The 17,116-nt window shown below is 41.4% G+C and overlaps 1 protein-coding gene across 1 annotated transcript; it reads left to right on the top strand.

Annotated features, from left to right (window-relative positions):
* Positions 1-9,160: 9,160 nt before the first annotated feature.
* Positions 9,161-13,968, top strand: LOC123703661. The gene is made up of 2 exons (XM_045651738.1): positions 9,161-10,045; positions 10,169-13,968. The coding sequence occupies exons 1-2, from the start codon at positions 9,161-9,163 to the stop codon at positions 13,964-13,966; spliced, it is 4,683 nt and encodes a 1,560-aa protein (XP_045507694.1). The 3' UTR covers positions 13,967-13,968.
* Positions 13,969-17,116: the final 3,148 nt, after the last annotated feature.

Raw genomic sequence — 17,116 nt, 5'->3', positions numbered from 1 at the left:
TTACTCAAATATACATTTTCTCCTAACGTATAAGGTAGGTATATCAAAACAAACAAATACAGAATATTCACCATACAATTATCTCCATACGATTTTTCCCGAAGCGATCGAATTCTTACCGTTTTTAAAGTGAAACTTTTATTACATCGTCTCAAACTTTTTGGTCTGTGTAGCGCATGTCGCGTGACGCACGATACGTACGATAATTATCGTACAAATACGATAATTTTTAGTTAAATGTCTATAGTGTGAAAAAAGTTTCACTTTTATCGTGGTTTCATAAAACCACACAAAATTTTTCTTTCCTTTAGAATCAATTTTTCCTTAAGAAATAGTAAATTGAATACAGTAATTGTTCAATGATCCTTATTGTACCTAACTAAATTTTGTTAGTGTGAAACTTATAAAATTCACCATCTTTCAATTCATCATAAATAAACCCTTTAGACAATTTGCATGACATATTATATTTTATCCAATTAGGTATGAGTTATTTGGTTATGACCAAGTTAATGAATAATCGCTACGTAAGAGAACATGTAAGTCATGCTAATGAGTCATAGTCAGCATTAGATTAATTTTTACGATATAAGTTTCTAATAATTCGCCTAAACCTTCGTCTTTCACAAGTCTTTGACATAATCTTATTAAATAGGTAGCTAGTGAGAAATGGAAGTTAAAACTTGTTAAAACGACCGAAAATTTTCAGAATATCAGTAATTTATGGAATTGTAGATAAATAATAATTATATATAAAATTATCCTATTATTTTGTGTAATTGAGGTTGAAAATTATCTAGGTAAGTTGTTGGAAAATTAAATATCACCCTATATTTGAGATTAACGTAATTGTTTCAATAATGATTTCAGCAGCAGAAGCCATTCGTCGTTATAAACGTAGACAGTGTTTGTTTATGTAAAGGTTACAAGATTGATATCTACGACACTGCATTAGTGCTGTGGGTGGCTGCGACAATGATGATTCAGCCGAAACATTCCCAAACGGGTTATCGTTCATTATAATGAAATAATGAAATTTCAATCGTAATTTTCGTTGAAAATCAAAATCAGATACTAAGCCGCGCTGTCAACCGCGACAATTTAAAATCGAATGTCAAACAGAACAGAAATACGAGACAGTTGTCAAATATTCGATTTTTTTTCTTATTGCCCCAAGATTTTCGGCCAGGCTCAGTTGTCAAATTAGACAGTGTGTGTTCGATATTTAACACTTTGACACTGACAGCTAATCCTTATACAATTATTTTTCTTTTTTGAATGCACTCGAGTGTCTTGGCCGCCAAATAATCCTTTTAAATGCGGGCGTCGTATTTCTACGTGCCGATGTAAAAGGTGTAATAGGAACCCTGTATGAAGGGTGGAATGCACTAATTTTACAAAAAGCACAGTCTGATGATGAAGTTTTTATTTCTTGAGTTTTTTGCGAGTTCGATTCCCGGTCGTAGCAAGTGAACGTTTCCTTTCAGCAAAATCTGCTATCTCCAGCATTTCTATTGCTTTTCCTCGAGAGTCCATACAAAATTTCCATCCTGTATATTTGCAAATAACTTTTAGTTCACGTAGTTCTTACTTCGTCGATGCTGTGAGTACAAAAAACATTGATGTTACTCATATCAAAATAATCTCAAAAATATCAGTTGCTTTCTCTAATAGCCACTGATATTTTTGGTTGCATGAAGAGTGAATTTAAAGAAGAATGTAAATATATCTAACATTTGATGTTTTCAACAATTAAAGCTATTGTTACTGATATTTTATCAAAGTATACCATGATATTATGCCATACCAATAACAAACAGGCTATCTGTTTGTTAGAAATTAAAGACTTTTTAACGGATTTTAAACGCGATTTAATCATTATATTATTTTCCCGACGTTTCGAACACTTTACAGCGAGCGTGGTCACGGGGACTGTCTCCCCGTAACTGTATAATACTCGCGTAAAATCAAACCCTAGAAAATACTATCTGTTTCTTATTCAATAGGCTAAGTCCAATTACAAATGGGCTTTATAAAAATCTATGTGAAAACCCAGCGAGCGCAGCGTACGCGTAGTCGTGGGTTGGTTAATCGTTTTATAAATGCTATGATATGTTTAAATCATTTGGATTTTATTTATTATTATTAATATTTATATTTATTTATATTTGAAAAATATAAACAGGTCTTTAACATCAATGCGAAATTTAGTTGAAAAGAAAAAATTACGAAGAATAATTGTTCAGGCAAGTTAGCACGTCTACCCGTATCAAACAGAAAAATGGCTCCCCGAGTGGTGCATTGTGAAAATTAACGCCAAATCATTGATCAACGATAAATACGATCTACTTGGATCATTCACACGCTGGATCACGACAGGTGCCGGCACTTGCGCGCAATGACACTGACGTTTGAATCGATCGAATCACACCCATTGAATTTGTCAAATGGAATTTTTTTGAATTTCGATCATAGACAATATTTTGTAGATTGCGTTTTTTTCTTTTTTTTCATAAGCGAACGTTGTGATTCAGTGTGGCCACGTCTAAAATGCGTTTGTCGTGTAATCCTCAAGGGATATGGATTATTAAATTTTTTCCTCTATCAATTATTTTTTGGGTGTGGGATATGCCTTTGGGAGGTAGGTATACTTATTTTGTACGCCTTATTAATTTTTTATCGTCGTTAAGCTCAGGTATGCGGTACTTTACATTATATTGATATGATGACATACCTTGATAAAACATATTTCAATGGACTTCCATATCGTTCACTCGTGCGTGTCGTTTATTACAATTAGTTTCATAATACTTTAGTGACAGGTGAGAGAGTTAATAATAATCTTATTTTAATTAATTAACTTTAATGTATAAATGTAAAGGGTTTTTTATAAATTATAAGCAATAAACAAAGAATGACGTATCTATTTCGAAGTTGCGCTAATCACAATGGATATTCTTACCACAGATTACTTAATAGTAGCTAACGCTACTATTACGAAGAATTATGACAAGCTAACTATGCAGTATGCAATACATATATATGATAACTACACCCGCGGCTTCACCCGCTATGTCCAAAATAAATTATACACTAAAACGTGCTAAAACCTTCACCTTCATATTGTATTTTGAAGTTATGGATTTTTTTATTTAATTCCAGAAAATGTACACCATGTGACAGTTTTTTCATTCCTGTTGTTACAAATATTTACTTTTTGCCAATTTTTTTCTCTTACGTCATCCCGAATAGTGCTTTATGCAACCTGTGATCCTAAACCCTGTGCCGATCACTCCAACTTGTAGGAAGATGTCATTTTATACCGTACCAAGTTTTCAAAATTAATTTTTCGCACTACTTCAACTGATCGTCCTGAAAAAAAATGTACTACTCCAGTTTGGCAAGTAGCCTTAAAAGTTAGCGCATTTAATAAGGATTCTAACGTGATATAACACTTACTCCATTATAACTTAGATCGGCCATACTTACAGAAAATAGGAAGTAGGTAGGAATGTCGCGACCTGAAGCTTGGAAAAAATAAATAAAAAAGGCATATTATGCATGAAACAAAATTATCGAATAAAAGCTCTTGCACACGACTGTTTTCGCGTTACATTATATCATTGAATGGCTTGCCTATAACCTTACCTTTTCTAGATTTATAATACTTCAGCCCTAAATTCCGTTTGCGTTGTCTATTCCGTTAAAACTTAAAACCTTTGTTATTTTATGGACAAAGCCACAGGCAAAACCAAGTATGTATGTTACAACTTCCTAGCGATCACGCTCCGCCCCAGTTGTGTTTTTTTTTTTAATTTTAAGGAGGACTCTCCTCCTGTTATCAGTCCAATTAGTTCAGCCGTTTTTGTGTTACAAATATGTATGTATGATATATAATGAGTCCTACATAAGGCAATGCCAAGTTTCATCCAAGTCCATTCAGTAGTTTAGTCTTTATTGAGTACCTACCTAGATTGTAGAAGATATCCATACGCCCGTTGAATAATCATCTGACATTCCTTAGGTATAATCGACTGTAGTTTTCCGTTCGTTGCAGATTTTCATGTATATTTTTAACTATAGTGTATTTTGTTATCAGAGTTAAGAATTAAAAAATGGAATAACATACTAACATTTCATAATAAAAATATTTCCAGACCGGCCATAATTAAACCTCTAAGTAAAGAATTACAAAGGAAAAAGCGCATGATAGCGGGCAAATTAATAGAAAAAGCGTCAATAACAAATTCTTTAAAAACAAAAGCAGTATTTATTGCCAGTTAAAAAAAACGTGGGAACTTGTCTCTGGACGTTTATTGTCCGTACAAAATGTAGTTCCGTTTCATGAATGAATGTTTTTTTTCTATTTGCACAGGTGAATCTATTGACTTCCATCCATCATACGCACAATGGAGCATAGAGTAAAGAAAAATGTTACGATAATTTTACCCGTGTAATCTTGTAGCAATTAGACGGTCATTTGTTTGTTTTTTTTTTAAGTCTATAGTCTATGTTACATGGTTTAATAGTTATGGTATATTCTAGTGGTAGAGCTTCTAGAGCTTGAGCTAAATACTGGCACGCGAAGTTCGATATAATGACTTTGTTAGGATAAAAATGTAATTATTATTGCATTAAGTACTATAGGTAAACCAGAATCTGATGGCAATTAGGGAAATCAAAATTTTGAGTGTGCAACCCTAGGGAAAATGGACTGAACGATCTTGATACTGCTTATTTTTTATTTTGTCCTCAATATCATTAGTCACATTACTTAAGTGGACAATACTGTACTTAATAATGAGATATCCACTTAATATTATGTAGGTAGGTACATACTTACATGTATAATATAGGTACAATTATACATATTACTTTTATACAGTACATAATATTATTATTTACACATACCTATATTTGTATATTTATTACCAGTATGCCATGTGAAAATATCGATATAATGATAATGTAGATCAAAACTGCTTATATTTTTTTATTAAATAAAATAAAAATAAAATAAAACTATGTTTATTTTCGTAAGTATTAACAGATACACATTATAAAATTGACTTGGACAGCTTTGACTTGAAGAATAGCCGTATTGGAAACTCCTGTAATAAGTTTTCATAAAATTATATTCTAATCAACAAACAATATTATAGTTACCTACATATAACATTTTTTTAATTTAAAGTATCAAAACGGGTAAGTCCAATTTACCAATAAAATCTTCAAAATTGAAAATTGTGATGTGTTGGACCCTTCTTCATCGAATGTTTTCTTATCAACAATATAAACAACACATCTCGCTTGTGATCGCAGCGGCATTTTCGACATTTTCGAAGATTTTTTAGACAAAATCCTAAAAATTATTCATCAACTGCAAAAAAGACAAATAATTTGACAACCAATTTGATAGTTGTCAAATAAGTTGCCACATGAAAATCTTTTATTTCTTAAATAAAAATATGCCATCAGATTCTGGTAGACCTATAATAGTTTTGTATCTAGCTATTGAAATTTTATTTTAATACCGTTGTAGGTACTTTAAAATTTTAAAATACGTTATTTACGTATAGTTAAATGTTTAATCTGGACAAGAGCAGCCGCTATCGGACTGAACTGAACATAAGAATCCCTTTAACGAGTGTATTATAATAAGCAATAATTTTGGGCAATAAATAAACCGTCTCCGAAATAATATATAATCGTTTAGAATTGTACGTTAATTCAAATATTCAAATCTGGTAGCAGCGGCCATTCCGTCTTGAAGTTCTAAATTTAAACTCGCCAAGCGTTGGCGGCAAATAGCCATAAACAATTTTGTTTTTTTTTCAACTCGAGCCTGTCCCGCCTTTGTGCCGGTATCCTGCCCTTTTCAGTGGGACCTTTTTAAGAAAGAAATTTATTATCTATACTTTCCGTCATGACCAGTAGCCGTTTTTAATTGTGAATTATGGGGTTATACTTTTTTTCACTTCTTCTCATGCACCGGAAGGTCACTTTTGTATTTTATAGATTATTTATTTCGGATCACTTTTTTTAATTGAATTAGTTACGGATTCCTTTTCGTATTAATAGCTGGTTCGTTTTTAATGTGTTTTGTACAATAAAACGGACGTCCTATATTTTCGGGAAGAAAGAGCAGGATACATTTTGATAGTAAAAATTAAAATTCATTTTTTAGAAACCAGAGTAAGCGGCTATAATAAAATATGCCTATACCTACGAAAGTACCTACCATTAAGAAGCTTATATCCTCTAATACACTGGAGATTGCACTATGACCATTAACTTGAAACAAGAAACTATGACATTCAATGACGTCAGTCATGTTTTTTGTCTCTTTTTGTCGAGTGACCACGCTGGTTTGTAAATTCAGGATTTTTCAAAATAGAAAAAACTAAAAATCATGGTCTATAAATAATAACGACATATATTTTTAACAGTATTTATATTATAATATTATGGTCATACTATATAGGTAGGTACATACAATTTTAATTGGTATAGAATGATAGTTATAAATAACTTTTGGCTACAAAGCTTGGATATGAACCGATATATAGCATTAACATCCTTTGTAAATAGAGGAAAGTTGTGTTTTGCATCAGATGCTGTTTACCAAATTGTTAGCTACTCAGATCTTCTTTTTAAACGCGTTGCTTCGACGGGTCAATTTCAAGCCAGAATCATCAAAGAAAAACTGTTTATAGCAGCCTTGCACAAATTTCAGCTAACTTTACAAAGTTTATTTTTAAAAAGGTATTTTTTTCTGGGTCGTAATCCTCAGTAACCTTGATGGGCACATATATTTCTTTTTATTTTACTTTTTGGAAAGCTGAAATACGTAAAACAAAAAAATATGAGGTAAGTTAAAAAAGTATAAATTTCAATGTAAAAACGAACAATCTTATAACTACATGTGAGTGCAATACCGATGTCATGTGTTGTTTCATTACTAGTAACAATCTTTAAAATGGTGTTCTAAATTTTCATCATAATATTGTTATTACAATATATTCTCTTCGCTATCCATAAAAACTCGTCATCATGGTTACCTTACTTGTTAAATCTGTTTATTGAAAACTTGTTGAAAAATGATAAAGTATTAGGGAAATAACAAATTTAACATGACTGCTTACTAAAATGATGCTAAATTAGACAATTTTTGCCATTGAAATGATTCTAAACAGGTAAATGCAGGAGTATTGAGGAATATTGTAAATAACGTAAATATACACTTGCCTGTGAAATTCTATGCCAGAATTTGGTGTCCAAACACTTCTGCAATTTTGCACAATACAATGCATTCTTTATATTCGGAAAATATTCATTAAATAAGCAACAATATTAACTTAAATATTCGAAGCGACGCAATTTTTTTGACACACATGCCATATTGACAAAGTGAGAGTTGCTACAATTTTATTATGGTGACTACCCATAATCAGGGAGTATCGCTTTTTAATAATTGGTTCAGATACTTAGTTTATTTAGCATAAATAATAATTGTCTCATCCAACAATGCTTCTGAATGACGTTGTTGGCAATTTATCAACAAACTCATGTACAAAAACTAACCTTTTGCACAGAATATTACAGCATACATAGTAGCCTTGGGAAAACTTCGTATTAACAGTGGCAATACCAAGTTAGGTGTGAAAGTGATAAAAAACATGAACTGGGCAATATTTTCTTGTTACACGTCAATGTTCATACCGAAATCTCCAGTGTATTAGATATAAGCTTCTTGGTACCTACCTACAGTTAAAAATATAATCATCATCATCAGCCTATATGTATTCCTACAAGGGCTTCCTACAAGGATGGACATATTATCCACCACGCTGGCCAAGTGCGGGTTGGCAGATGTCACCATGTCGTCGAAGTTTTGATATTTCGCCGCTTCTAGCAGTGGTGATGTTAACAAGTGCAGATAAATTGATTGATCTATTTATTTCCTTCACGTCTGCAGTCTCGAACCATCGACTTATCGAGGTCCTAACCACTGAGCCATCAGTGCACATTATATTATAATACTACCACTTACCAGCGACTTTCCCCATCGAATTAAAGGAAATAGGATGGGGATAATAAGTTTGAACGCGGTAAAAACTAGCCTGTATCGATCTAGCCTCTTATTTCCAGAATTATGTACCATTTATTGAAATTTATCTTTCATGATAATATTTAATCGATTATTCAACAAGTACCTAGTATTTATTTTGTAAAAGTTGAACAGTTGGTATACCTACTGTAAAGGACGAGCACACTATCAAGGTCAAGCGCAGGCGACAACGGGGCTCCCCACACAGCGACGCCACGTGTATGGAGCGGAGTTTCAACGCTACACGTGGAAGAAGAGGCGCACCGCGGTTTTGACGAGGCGCACCGCGGTTTCGACTATCGCGCTGTATACACTACGCCACGTGTATTGCGTCTACACGTGGAGGAGGCGTGGCCTAGGCGGCACATGCAAGACAGCCGCCGCCGCTTTGAGCCGCCGCCGCCGCTTTGTGACTCGCCGCCGGGCGATGGCTTTGTGGCTCGCCGCATCGCTTTGTATCCCGCCGCCAGCAACGCATATAAATAGCGAACATTTTGGAATTAAAGTCAGTTGCAGCAAGTTCTTCTTCCAGACCAGTAGTGAAGAAGTAATAGTGAATAAGTAATAGTGATTAAGTATAAATTGTAATTAGTGTACATAAGGGTCGATAATATATGTATGTCGAAGGAAGGGTGTTTTCTTGAACACAAACCCCTAAAAATAATACAGTCCACAACAACGTCTGGTCCTTCGATCGCCAGATAACAACGAGCGCCGGATACTCCAGGAAGAGGAAACGCTGCCCGTGGAAGACCAGATCCTGCCGAAGAGAGGTACGCATCGGCAACGAGTTCACCTTCGAGGGGCGAATATCGGCAAACCGGTAACGTTGGTACTAGCCTGCTGGTGTTTTTGATCGTCACCAGGCGAGTCAGGTACCTACCGACGGGGCCGCGCTGTTGGTACTAGTCCAATGAGGTGAGTCGTAAGGTTTTTTACGGGTAGACTCGGGCCGTCGGGTGACCTTGGTGGTACGCGCCGGGAATCAGGGGTGCTGGTCAGCGGAACGAGTCTGCCAGTATAAGCCTGCGGTGCGTCACCTCTTTAGGCATGGTGGTTACCCGCAGCCAGGGTGAAGCTGCAGAAGTGGAGGACCGGAGCCAGGAGACAGAGCGTGTGCGGCAAGAACGAATGCGGCGGCTGGTGTTGGACCCGCTGGCATCGCCGTCTGACGCACGCTTGACGTCAGCCACAGAAACAATGGAGATCCCGCCGCAACCGCGACGGCATTCGCCAGCGAGATCCGCTAGATCGGTGCGGTCATCGGCGAGTGCGGCGCGGCGGATTAAGGCGGCGGAATTAGAAGCGGCAGAGCGTCTCGCCGCTATCCAGAGAAAAGAACTACAAATTGAGAAAGAACTAATAAATAAACGCTTACAGTTCGAGGTGTCCGCCATACAGGAAGACGAGGGCCTGCCGGAAGATACCGTCACCGCGACAGAAGAACGAAACAAGGTGGACGAGTGGCTCCAGTCACATCCTGTGCCGAAGGATGACAGACACCAGCGATCCGAACTAAGAAGAGGAAGATCGCCGACGCCGACCAGACGAACAGGAATAGAGCAGCTGGCGGCGTCCCTAGAGAAGATGGCGCGACCGCGCCTACGCCACGCGGACCTTCCGATATTTTCAGGTGCGATTGAAGAGTGGCTGCCGTTCCGAGCAGCCTACCGGGACACAAGCAGCATGTACCAAGTGTCCGACGCAGAAAACATCCAGCGGCTGCGTACCTGCCTGAAGGGGGAAGCAAGGGACGCCGTGGCAGCGCTGCTTCACACTGCTTCATCACCTGAAACAGTCATGAAAACTTTGGAGCAGTGCTTCGGGAGGCCCGAGATAATCATCGACAGGGCCATGGAAGACCTAAGGAAGCTGCCGCGACCTGGAGCAGCGGCCAGGGACATCAACTGCTTCGCGGTAAAAGTGCAAAACGTGGTGTGTATACTTCAAACCATAGACAGAAAAGGATATTTGTACAATCCTATGCTAGCACGGGAGATATTGGACAAACTTAGTCCACACCTGCGGTCTAGGTGGTGTGATTATGCTTATGCACAGGAAGGCACAGCGGATCCAGAGATCGTGGTGCTGTCCCGCTTCCTCATGAGAGAGGCGGACCAGGCGCTTCGCTACACCTACGCGCCGACGAGCAGCACTGCACCAGCGCGCAGATACGCCGCAGCAGCAGCAGCAGCAGCAGCAGCGCGACCTGCTCCACCGAAAAGGAAGTCTGCAGTATACACCATGGTCTCCGGTGAAGATGAAGAAGAGAAGAAAGAAGAGAAGAAAGAAGAGAAGAAAGAAGAGAAGAAAGAAGACTTCTGCCTGTGCTGCGGGCGCGACCACGCTATGGTTGCCTGCCCGCGCTACGCCAAGCTGTCGGTGGATGAGCGGTGGGCGCTGGTCAGGGAAAAGGGCGCCTGCTTCAAGTGCGCCACAAAGAGACATCGGCGCAGCTACTGTCGAGCGAGACCATGCGGCGTGAACCAGTGCCGCCGCCCGCATCATTCATCACTGCACGACGTAAGAAGAGAAGAGCCTGCTGCGTCGACCGAAGAAACCGTCATGGCGGTTGCTGACCGCGCAACCGCACCGCCCCGCGCCGTCCTGCTGAAGATGTGTCCAGTCACCGTCGTCGGCCCACGGGGGGAGGTATCGACGCACGCACTGCTCGATGAGGGCTCCACCATCACCCTCATTGATGAGGACCTGGCGCAACAGATCGGCGCCGAAGGTCCCGCCACGCCGCTCCGCATCCACGGGGCGAACATGAAGCAGATTGAAGAAGGAAGTCGGCTGGTGACGGTGCAGCTGCGGGGGCAGAGCGACGGGACACTACACGACCTGCGCGCCCGCACGATGAAGAAGCTGCAGTTGCATCAGCAGTCCATCCCGGGATCCCTGCTTCGGTACAGACATCTGCGCGACATACCGGAACGTGAGGTATGTTACGAACAAGCACGCGCGGGTGTCCTGGTGGGTACCGACCACTGGGAGCATATCGTGACCAGAGAACTTCGGACGGGCGGCGCCGACGAACCTGCCGCCTCCAAGACAAGTCTCGGCTGGGTGATACATGGAACAACGCCGCGTCGAATGATCGTCGAGAGAGACCGCGTGCTTCACGTCCGAGAACAACAAGCGGACCAACGGCTGCACGACCTGGTGGCAGAGCACTTCAAGATCGAATCATTGAACATAGCCAGCAGACCGCGCATCAGCGACGCCGACCGACGAGCGACATCCATCGTCGAGACGACTACGAAAAAGACGCCGGGCGGGTACGAGATCGGCCTGCCGTGGAAGAGGGATAACGCCCGCATGCCGCCAAGCTACAACGCCGCGCTGCGGAGACTTCTGAAGATTGAAGCAAAGATGGACGCCGCGCCGGAATTCGCAGTTGAGTACACCAAGCAGATGGAAAACCTATTCGAGAAAAGGTATGCGGTTCCATGCGACGGCAGTGAAGGCGAGAGCAGCGTTTGCTGGTACCTGCCGCATTTCGCTGTGACCAATCCCAACAAACCAGGGAAGCAGCGATTGGTTTTTGATGCGGCAGCCAAAAGCCACGGGACTTGTTTAAATGATGAACTACTTGAGGGCCCAGACTTGCTACTATCACTGCCAGGTATATTATTTCGCTTCAGGGAAAGGGCAGTGGCAGTCACAGCAGATATAGAGGAGATGTTCTTACAAGTGAAAATAAGACCCGAAGACCAGCCGGCGCAGCAGTTTTTATGGAGGGGAAGCCGACGCGACACGCCGCCACAGCACTATAAGATGACGTCCATGATATTCGGCGCAGCGAGCTCTCCATTTATGGCGCATTACATCCGTAATTATAATGCGCAGCAGCACGCAGAACAGTATCCAATGGCGCTGGAAGCGATCACGAAGAGTCACTACATGGACGATCTAGTGGTGAGCTACGCCGACGCAGACGAAGCCAGACAAGCGATCAAAGAAATACGAACGGTGCACGCAGCGGCAGGCTTCAAGCTACGAGGATGGAACGCCAGCGACAGGAGCGTGCTGAGGGACGTGCCACGAGAACTGCACGCCAGCACACCAACGCAGCTGGGAGGAGCGCAGCCAGCCCCGAAGATCCTCGGGCTAATTTGGGACGCCGAGCAAGACGCGCTAGGATTCAACACAGCGATGAACAGGGTACCGGTGGAGGTGCGAGATCGCAAGCGCCCGCCAACCAAGCGCGAAGCATTAAGTGCGGTCATGTCAATTTATGACCCGCTAGGCCTCTTAAGTTATTTCACCATCCGTGCTAAAATCATATTGCAGAGCCTGTGGCGCCTCCAGATTTCGTGGGACGAACCGATACCTGAAGAAGAGGGCGAGCATTTTGCAGGCTGGCTGGCGCAACTGGAAGCAGTCGGCGCACTACGTTTGCCGCGATGCTACGCAACGGACAACGTCGAAGACATCGAGCTGCACGTGCTATGCGACGCCAGTGAACAAGCGTATGCAGCCGTGGCGTACTGGCGTATGCGGCGAACGGACGGCAACGTGCAAGTGAAACTCGTCTCGGCGAAAGCGAAGGTGGCACCACGACGCGCGCAGACGATCCCGCGCCTAGAACTTCAAGCGGCGGTGATCGGCGCAAGACTAGCTGATCAGATAAGAAGAGAGCACAGGTATGACATATCTCGTACTTGGTTTTGGACAGACTCATCGACGGTGGTGCACTGGGTGCGCAACGATGCAAAGAGATACACGCCGTTCGTCGCGCATCGCCTCGGTGAGATTGGAGAACTAACACAAAGGGAAGAGTGGCGGTGGCTGCCGACTCATGAAAACGTTGCCGACGACGCCACCCGCCTAAGTTTCACCACGGGACATGATCGATGGTTCCAGGGTCCAGAATTCCTGACAAAGACGGAGGACCAGTGGCCCACGGAGAAGGAACTTCGAGAAACTACGGACGAGGCTGATGTACTGCATGTAAGCGAGCTGCCACGGAAGATGGAATGGCTGCCGGATCCAGAGCGCTTCTCCAAATTCCGCACACTGGTGGGAGCAACAGCAAGGGTGCTCGCATTCATTGACATACGCATCAGGCACACGGCGACGAGACTAGTATGTCGCCACCTGGAACAAGCCGAACGACTGTTGATGCAGCGCGCACAGAACGACAGCTTTGGGAAAGACATAAAGCGAATCAAGGACGCGCGCCCCATCAGCAGATCCAGTAGACTGTACAAATTGGACCCGGTAATGGAAGACGGCGTGCTGAGAGTAAGGGGCCGCATAAACGCAGCCACAGCACCCGACACGGTAAAGAAGCCGGTGATCCTCGACGGCCGGCACAGAATAACCAGACTAATAGTGTTACAGGAACATTGTGCCGCCGGACGCGCCAACCGCGAGCGTGTCACCAACGACCTGAGGCAGCGCTACTGGGTCATCCACCTGCGGCCCACAGTGCGCGCCATAGAGAAGAACTGCGCGCTGTGCCGAGTACGCCGAGCGATGCCGCAGGTCCCAGCCAAAGGGTACTTGCCACGCGCTCGCCTCGACCCGTTCCACCGACCCTTCACCAACTGCGGGGTCGACCACTTCTGGCACCGATGGATCAAGGCGTACCTACCGACGCTCGTGCCACGGGGGGAGGCGCGAAAGGACACGCGACGCCTCGAGGAAGGTGACGTGGTCATCATCGTGGACCACGTCTTGCCGCGCAACACATGGCCCATGGGGGTCGTGGTGCGCGTTCACGCCGGGCCGGACGACGCTGTGCGGGTAGCCGAAGTGAAGACCAAGAGCGGGATCTTCAGACGCCCCGTCAGCAAGCTCGTCGTGATGAAGGAGGCTACGCAAGCTACGCCGGGGGGAGGACTGTAAAGGACGAGCACACTATCAAGGTCAAGCGCAGGCGACAACGGGGCTCCCCACACAGCGACGCCACGTGTATGGAGCGGAGTTTCAACGCTACACGTGGAAGAAGAGGCGCACCGCGGTTTTGACGAGGCGCACCGCGGTTTCGACTATCGCGCTGTATACACTACGCCACGTGTATTGCGTCTACACGTGGAGGAGGCGTGGCCTAGGCGGCACATGCAAGACAGCCGCCGCCGCTTTGAGCCGCCGCCGCCGCTTTGTGACTCGCCGCCGGGCGATGGCTTTGTGGCTCGCCGCATCGCTTTGTATCCCGCCGCCAGCAACGCATATAAATAGCGAACATTTTGGAATTAAAGTCAGTTGCAGCAAGTTCTTCTTCCAGACCAGTAGTGAAGAAGTAATAGTGAATAAGTAATAGTGATTAAGTATAAATTGTAATTAGTGTACATAAGGGTCGATAATATATGTATGTCGAAGGAAGGGTGTTTTCTTGAACACAAACCCCTAAAAATAATACAGTCCACAACACCTACACGTGTACGCTTTTTCCTCGTATAAAAAATTAACCGGTCTGATAGAAAGATTCACAAAATTTTTTAGCATTGTGTAGGCGTATGTTACAATCTCACCCCCCACAGATAAAGAATATGCCAAAAAACCCGCCAACAATGGTTTTTAGTTTCCACATAAGATATGCCAATTAAAGTGTATTTTACGTACACCTGGCCAAAAATATTACGGGTGAAAAAATTTTAAAAGTAACCTTTTGCTAAATTATAATCGGCAATGGAGCGTGCGCCTTAATCCATCGAGGCGGTGTTTTTTTTTTAATTCTACAGCTTTACGTCAACGTTCCTTTGCCATTTTTTAGCGCGCCAAATTTAATGCAGAACGTTCTTAAACGTTCAAAAATCGTATTTGTTACTTCTTTATTCGTGTTTTTAACACTTGTGCGACAGTTTTTTTTTCAGCTGGCTATATATTGTGTCAGATTTATACTTAGGTAGTTAGGTATAATTCAATTTGCATTTTTATTCAGAAGCAAGTAAAACTCGCGTCTCGAAACTAACCAGCCTGAACATACTTTCTATTGTTCTTTTTACAGAATAATATTGTAGTAGGTACCTAATAGCTTCTTTAAAAATGTCACACGCATTCTTTGCGACAAAAAGGAGTTGCTATCATTTCGTAATGAAATGAAACGCGTAGCTTTACATTCCTAGCATATTTTTTAATGCAATTTACCTACCTACCTACTTAACTAAAAAAACACTTTATATTAACGTACCTATATTTAACTATAGCTGTGCCGCGCGGTTTCACCCGCATTGCTCCGCTCCTGTTTGTCTTAGCGTGATGATATAATAAATCGGACCAGTAGTTCCTGAGATCAGCGCGTTCAAACAAACAAACTCTTCAGCTAAAATATCTCTATTTCAAACAATACAAATTTTAATGCAGATCTATCTTTCTTGTTATTCGTTATGTGTAATAATAAGCACCTAAGAGTTTGAATTAACCCAATTATGGGTTAGTAACCCAACTTTGTAGGTATACTAAGTTACCTGCATAACTTAATTGATATAAGTTGTTTAACACTATTATATTATTTGTTTGATAAAGACTAAAGTAAGGTTAAGTTCGTAGTACGTTCTTCATTTTTGAAACGGCCAATGACTCTAATTAAAATTCAAATAAATATTAATTTGACAATCACTTGACGGAGGTAACTTCTTTTATATTTGAAATTCAAATAATAATTAATGTTGTGACAGCTACAATTAGGGTTCGTAATTAACTTTGGTAATTACACTGATTTGGTGTGTTAAGGTGATGTATATTTTTATGATTAAAGGATATAAATTATAATAATAATCAGCTCTATTCTTTGTTTTATATAATACTCGCTGTCCACCTCGGCTTTACCTGTGGTACATATTAAAACCTAGCTATATCACTCGATAGCACTCAGGGATCACGTACGTCTACATTACATATTCAACGGCAAAATTATGTTTGCAATCGTTCCAGTATTTTCTACGATTAGCGCCTTCAAAATAATTCTTCAGCTTTAAATTATCAGTATAGAAGTAAGTACTTATAAATTATATTATTATCACACAGATTATAGCATCACACAGATCGAAACAGTGAAGGAAACCGATATGTCGAAGAACCAAAAAGTTCAACGACATGACGTGACATCTGCCTGCACATGGCCAGCGTGGTGGATTATGGCCTGCACCCTCATAGGATGCCGGCAGTGGGAACGTATATGAGCTGATGATGATGATTATGATTAAGAATGTATTGTCATTAGTAGGATACCAAATCTCTACCCTACAACAAAGTCGATCTGCAATAAGTATTCATATAATTATAATATAGTAGGTTAATTAATGCACTAAATAGCATCGCTTTGTCTAGAACAATACCAATACGATTCTAACAGATAAAACCATAGATGTTATCACACAAAGAGGCCATAGATAAAAGAGAAAAGGCCATAGACAAAGGAGGAGAGGCCATAGATAAAAGAGTGGAGCATAGACAATTGATTGCAGCACGCGGCGGCACGCGCGCCGGCCAAGTGCCGCGCAAATTGAGTGCTCCAATTACCGTATCGTATTTTACAGACATTGTATAGGGTGTTCAAGATATGGCATAGAAATTGAATTTGTAGGTGTGGATTTTATTTAATTATCAACAACTATTGTTGGAATAAGGAGAAATTACGGAAAATGGTACGGAATAAAATACTTAGTACATATTATGAGAATGATGTAATTTAATCGTATAGGTGAGTATATGTAATAGAACGTTTAAATGTTTTTTTTGTATCATTAGGTAATAACAAGTTCCATTCTATAGTTCGTATAACATAGGTAATAACTTATTAATAACGCCTTATTCACTGTTGAAGATAAGTTTATTTTCAAACTTTTCAAACGAGGTTGGAAATCTTCAATATAGGTAAATAACAGAAATTACTACGTTTAAAGGCCGAATATTTCCTTTTTTACATAATTTAAAATTATGAATTCACCCTGTATACGAATTGGTTGGCTTCCCTTATTTGCAATGTACACGTGACCGAAAATGGTGGCATTCGAATTTCAAAATCAAGAGGATTGGCGGCTAATCGGTCGCCGT

This window comes from Colias croceus, chromosome 27 (assembly GCF_905220415.1).
Source record: "Colias croceus chromosome 27, ilColCroc2.1".
NCBI classification, from domain to species: domain Eukaryota; kingdom Metazoa; phylum Arthropoda; class Insecta; order Lepidoptera; family Pieridae; genus Colias; species Colias croceus.
Note: the sequence above shows the minus strand (reverse complement) of the source record. Positions and strands in the feature narration are given on the sequence as shown.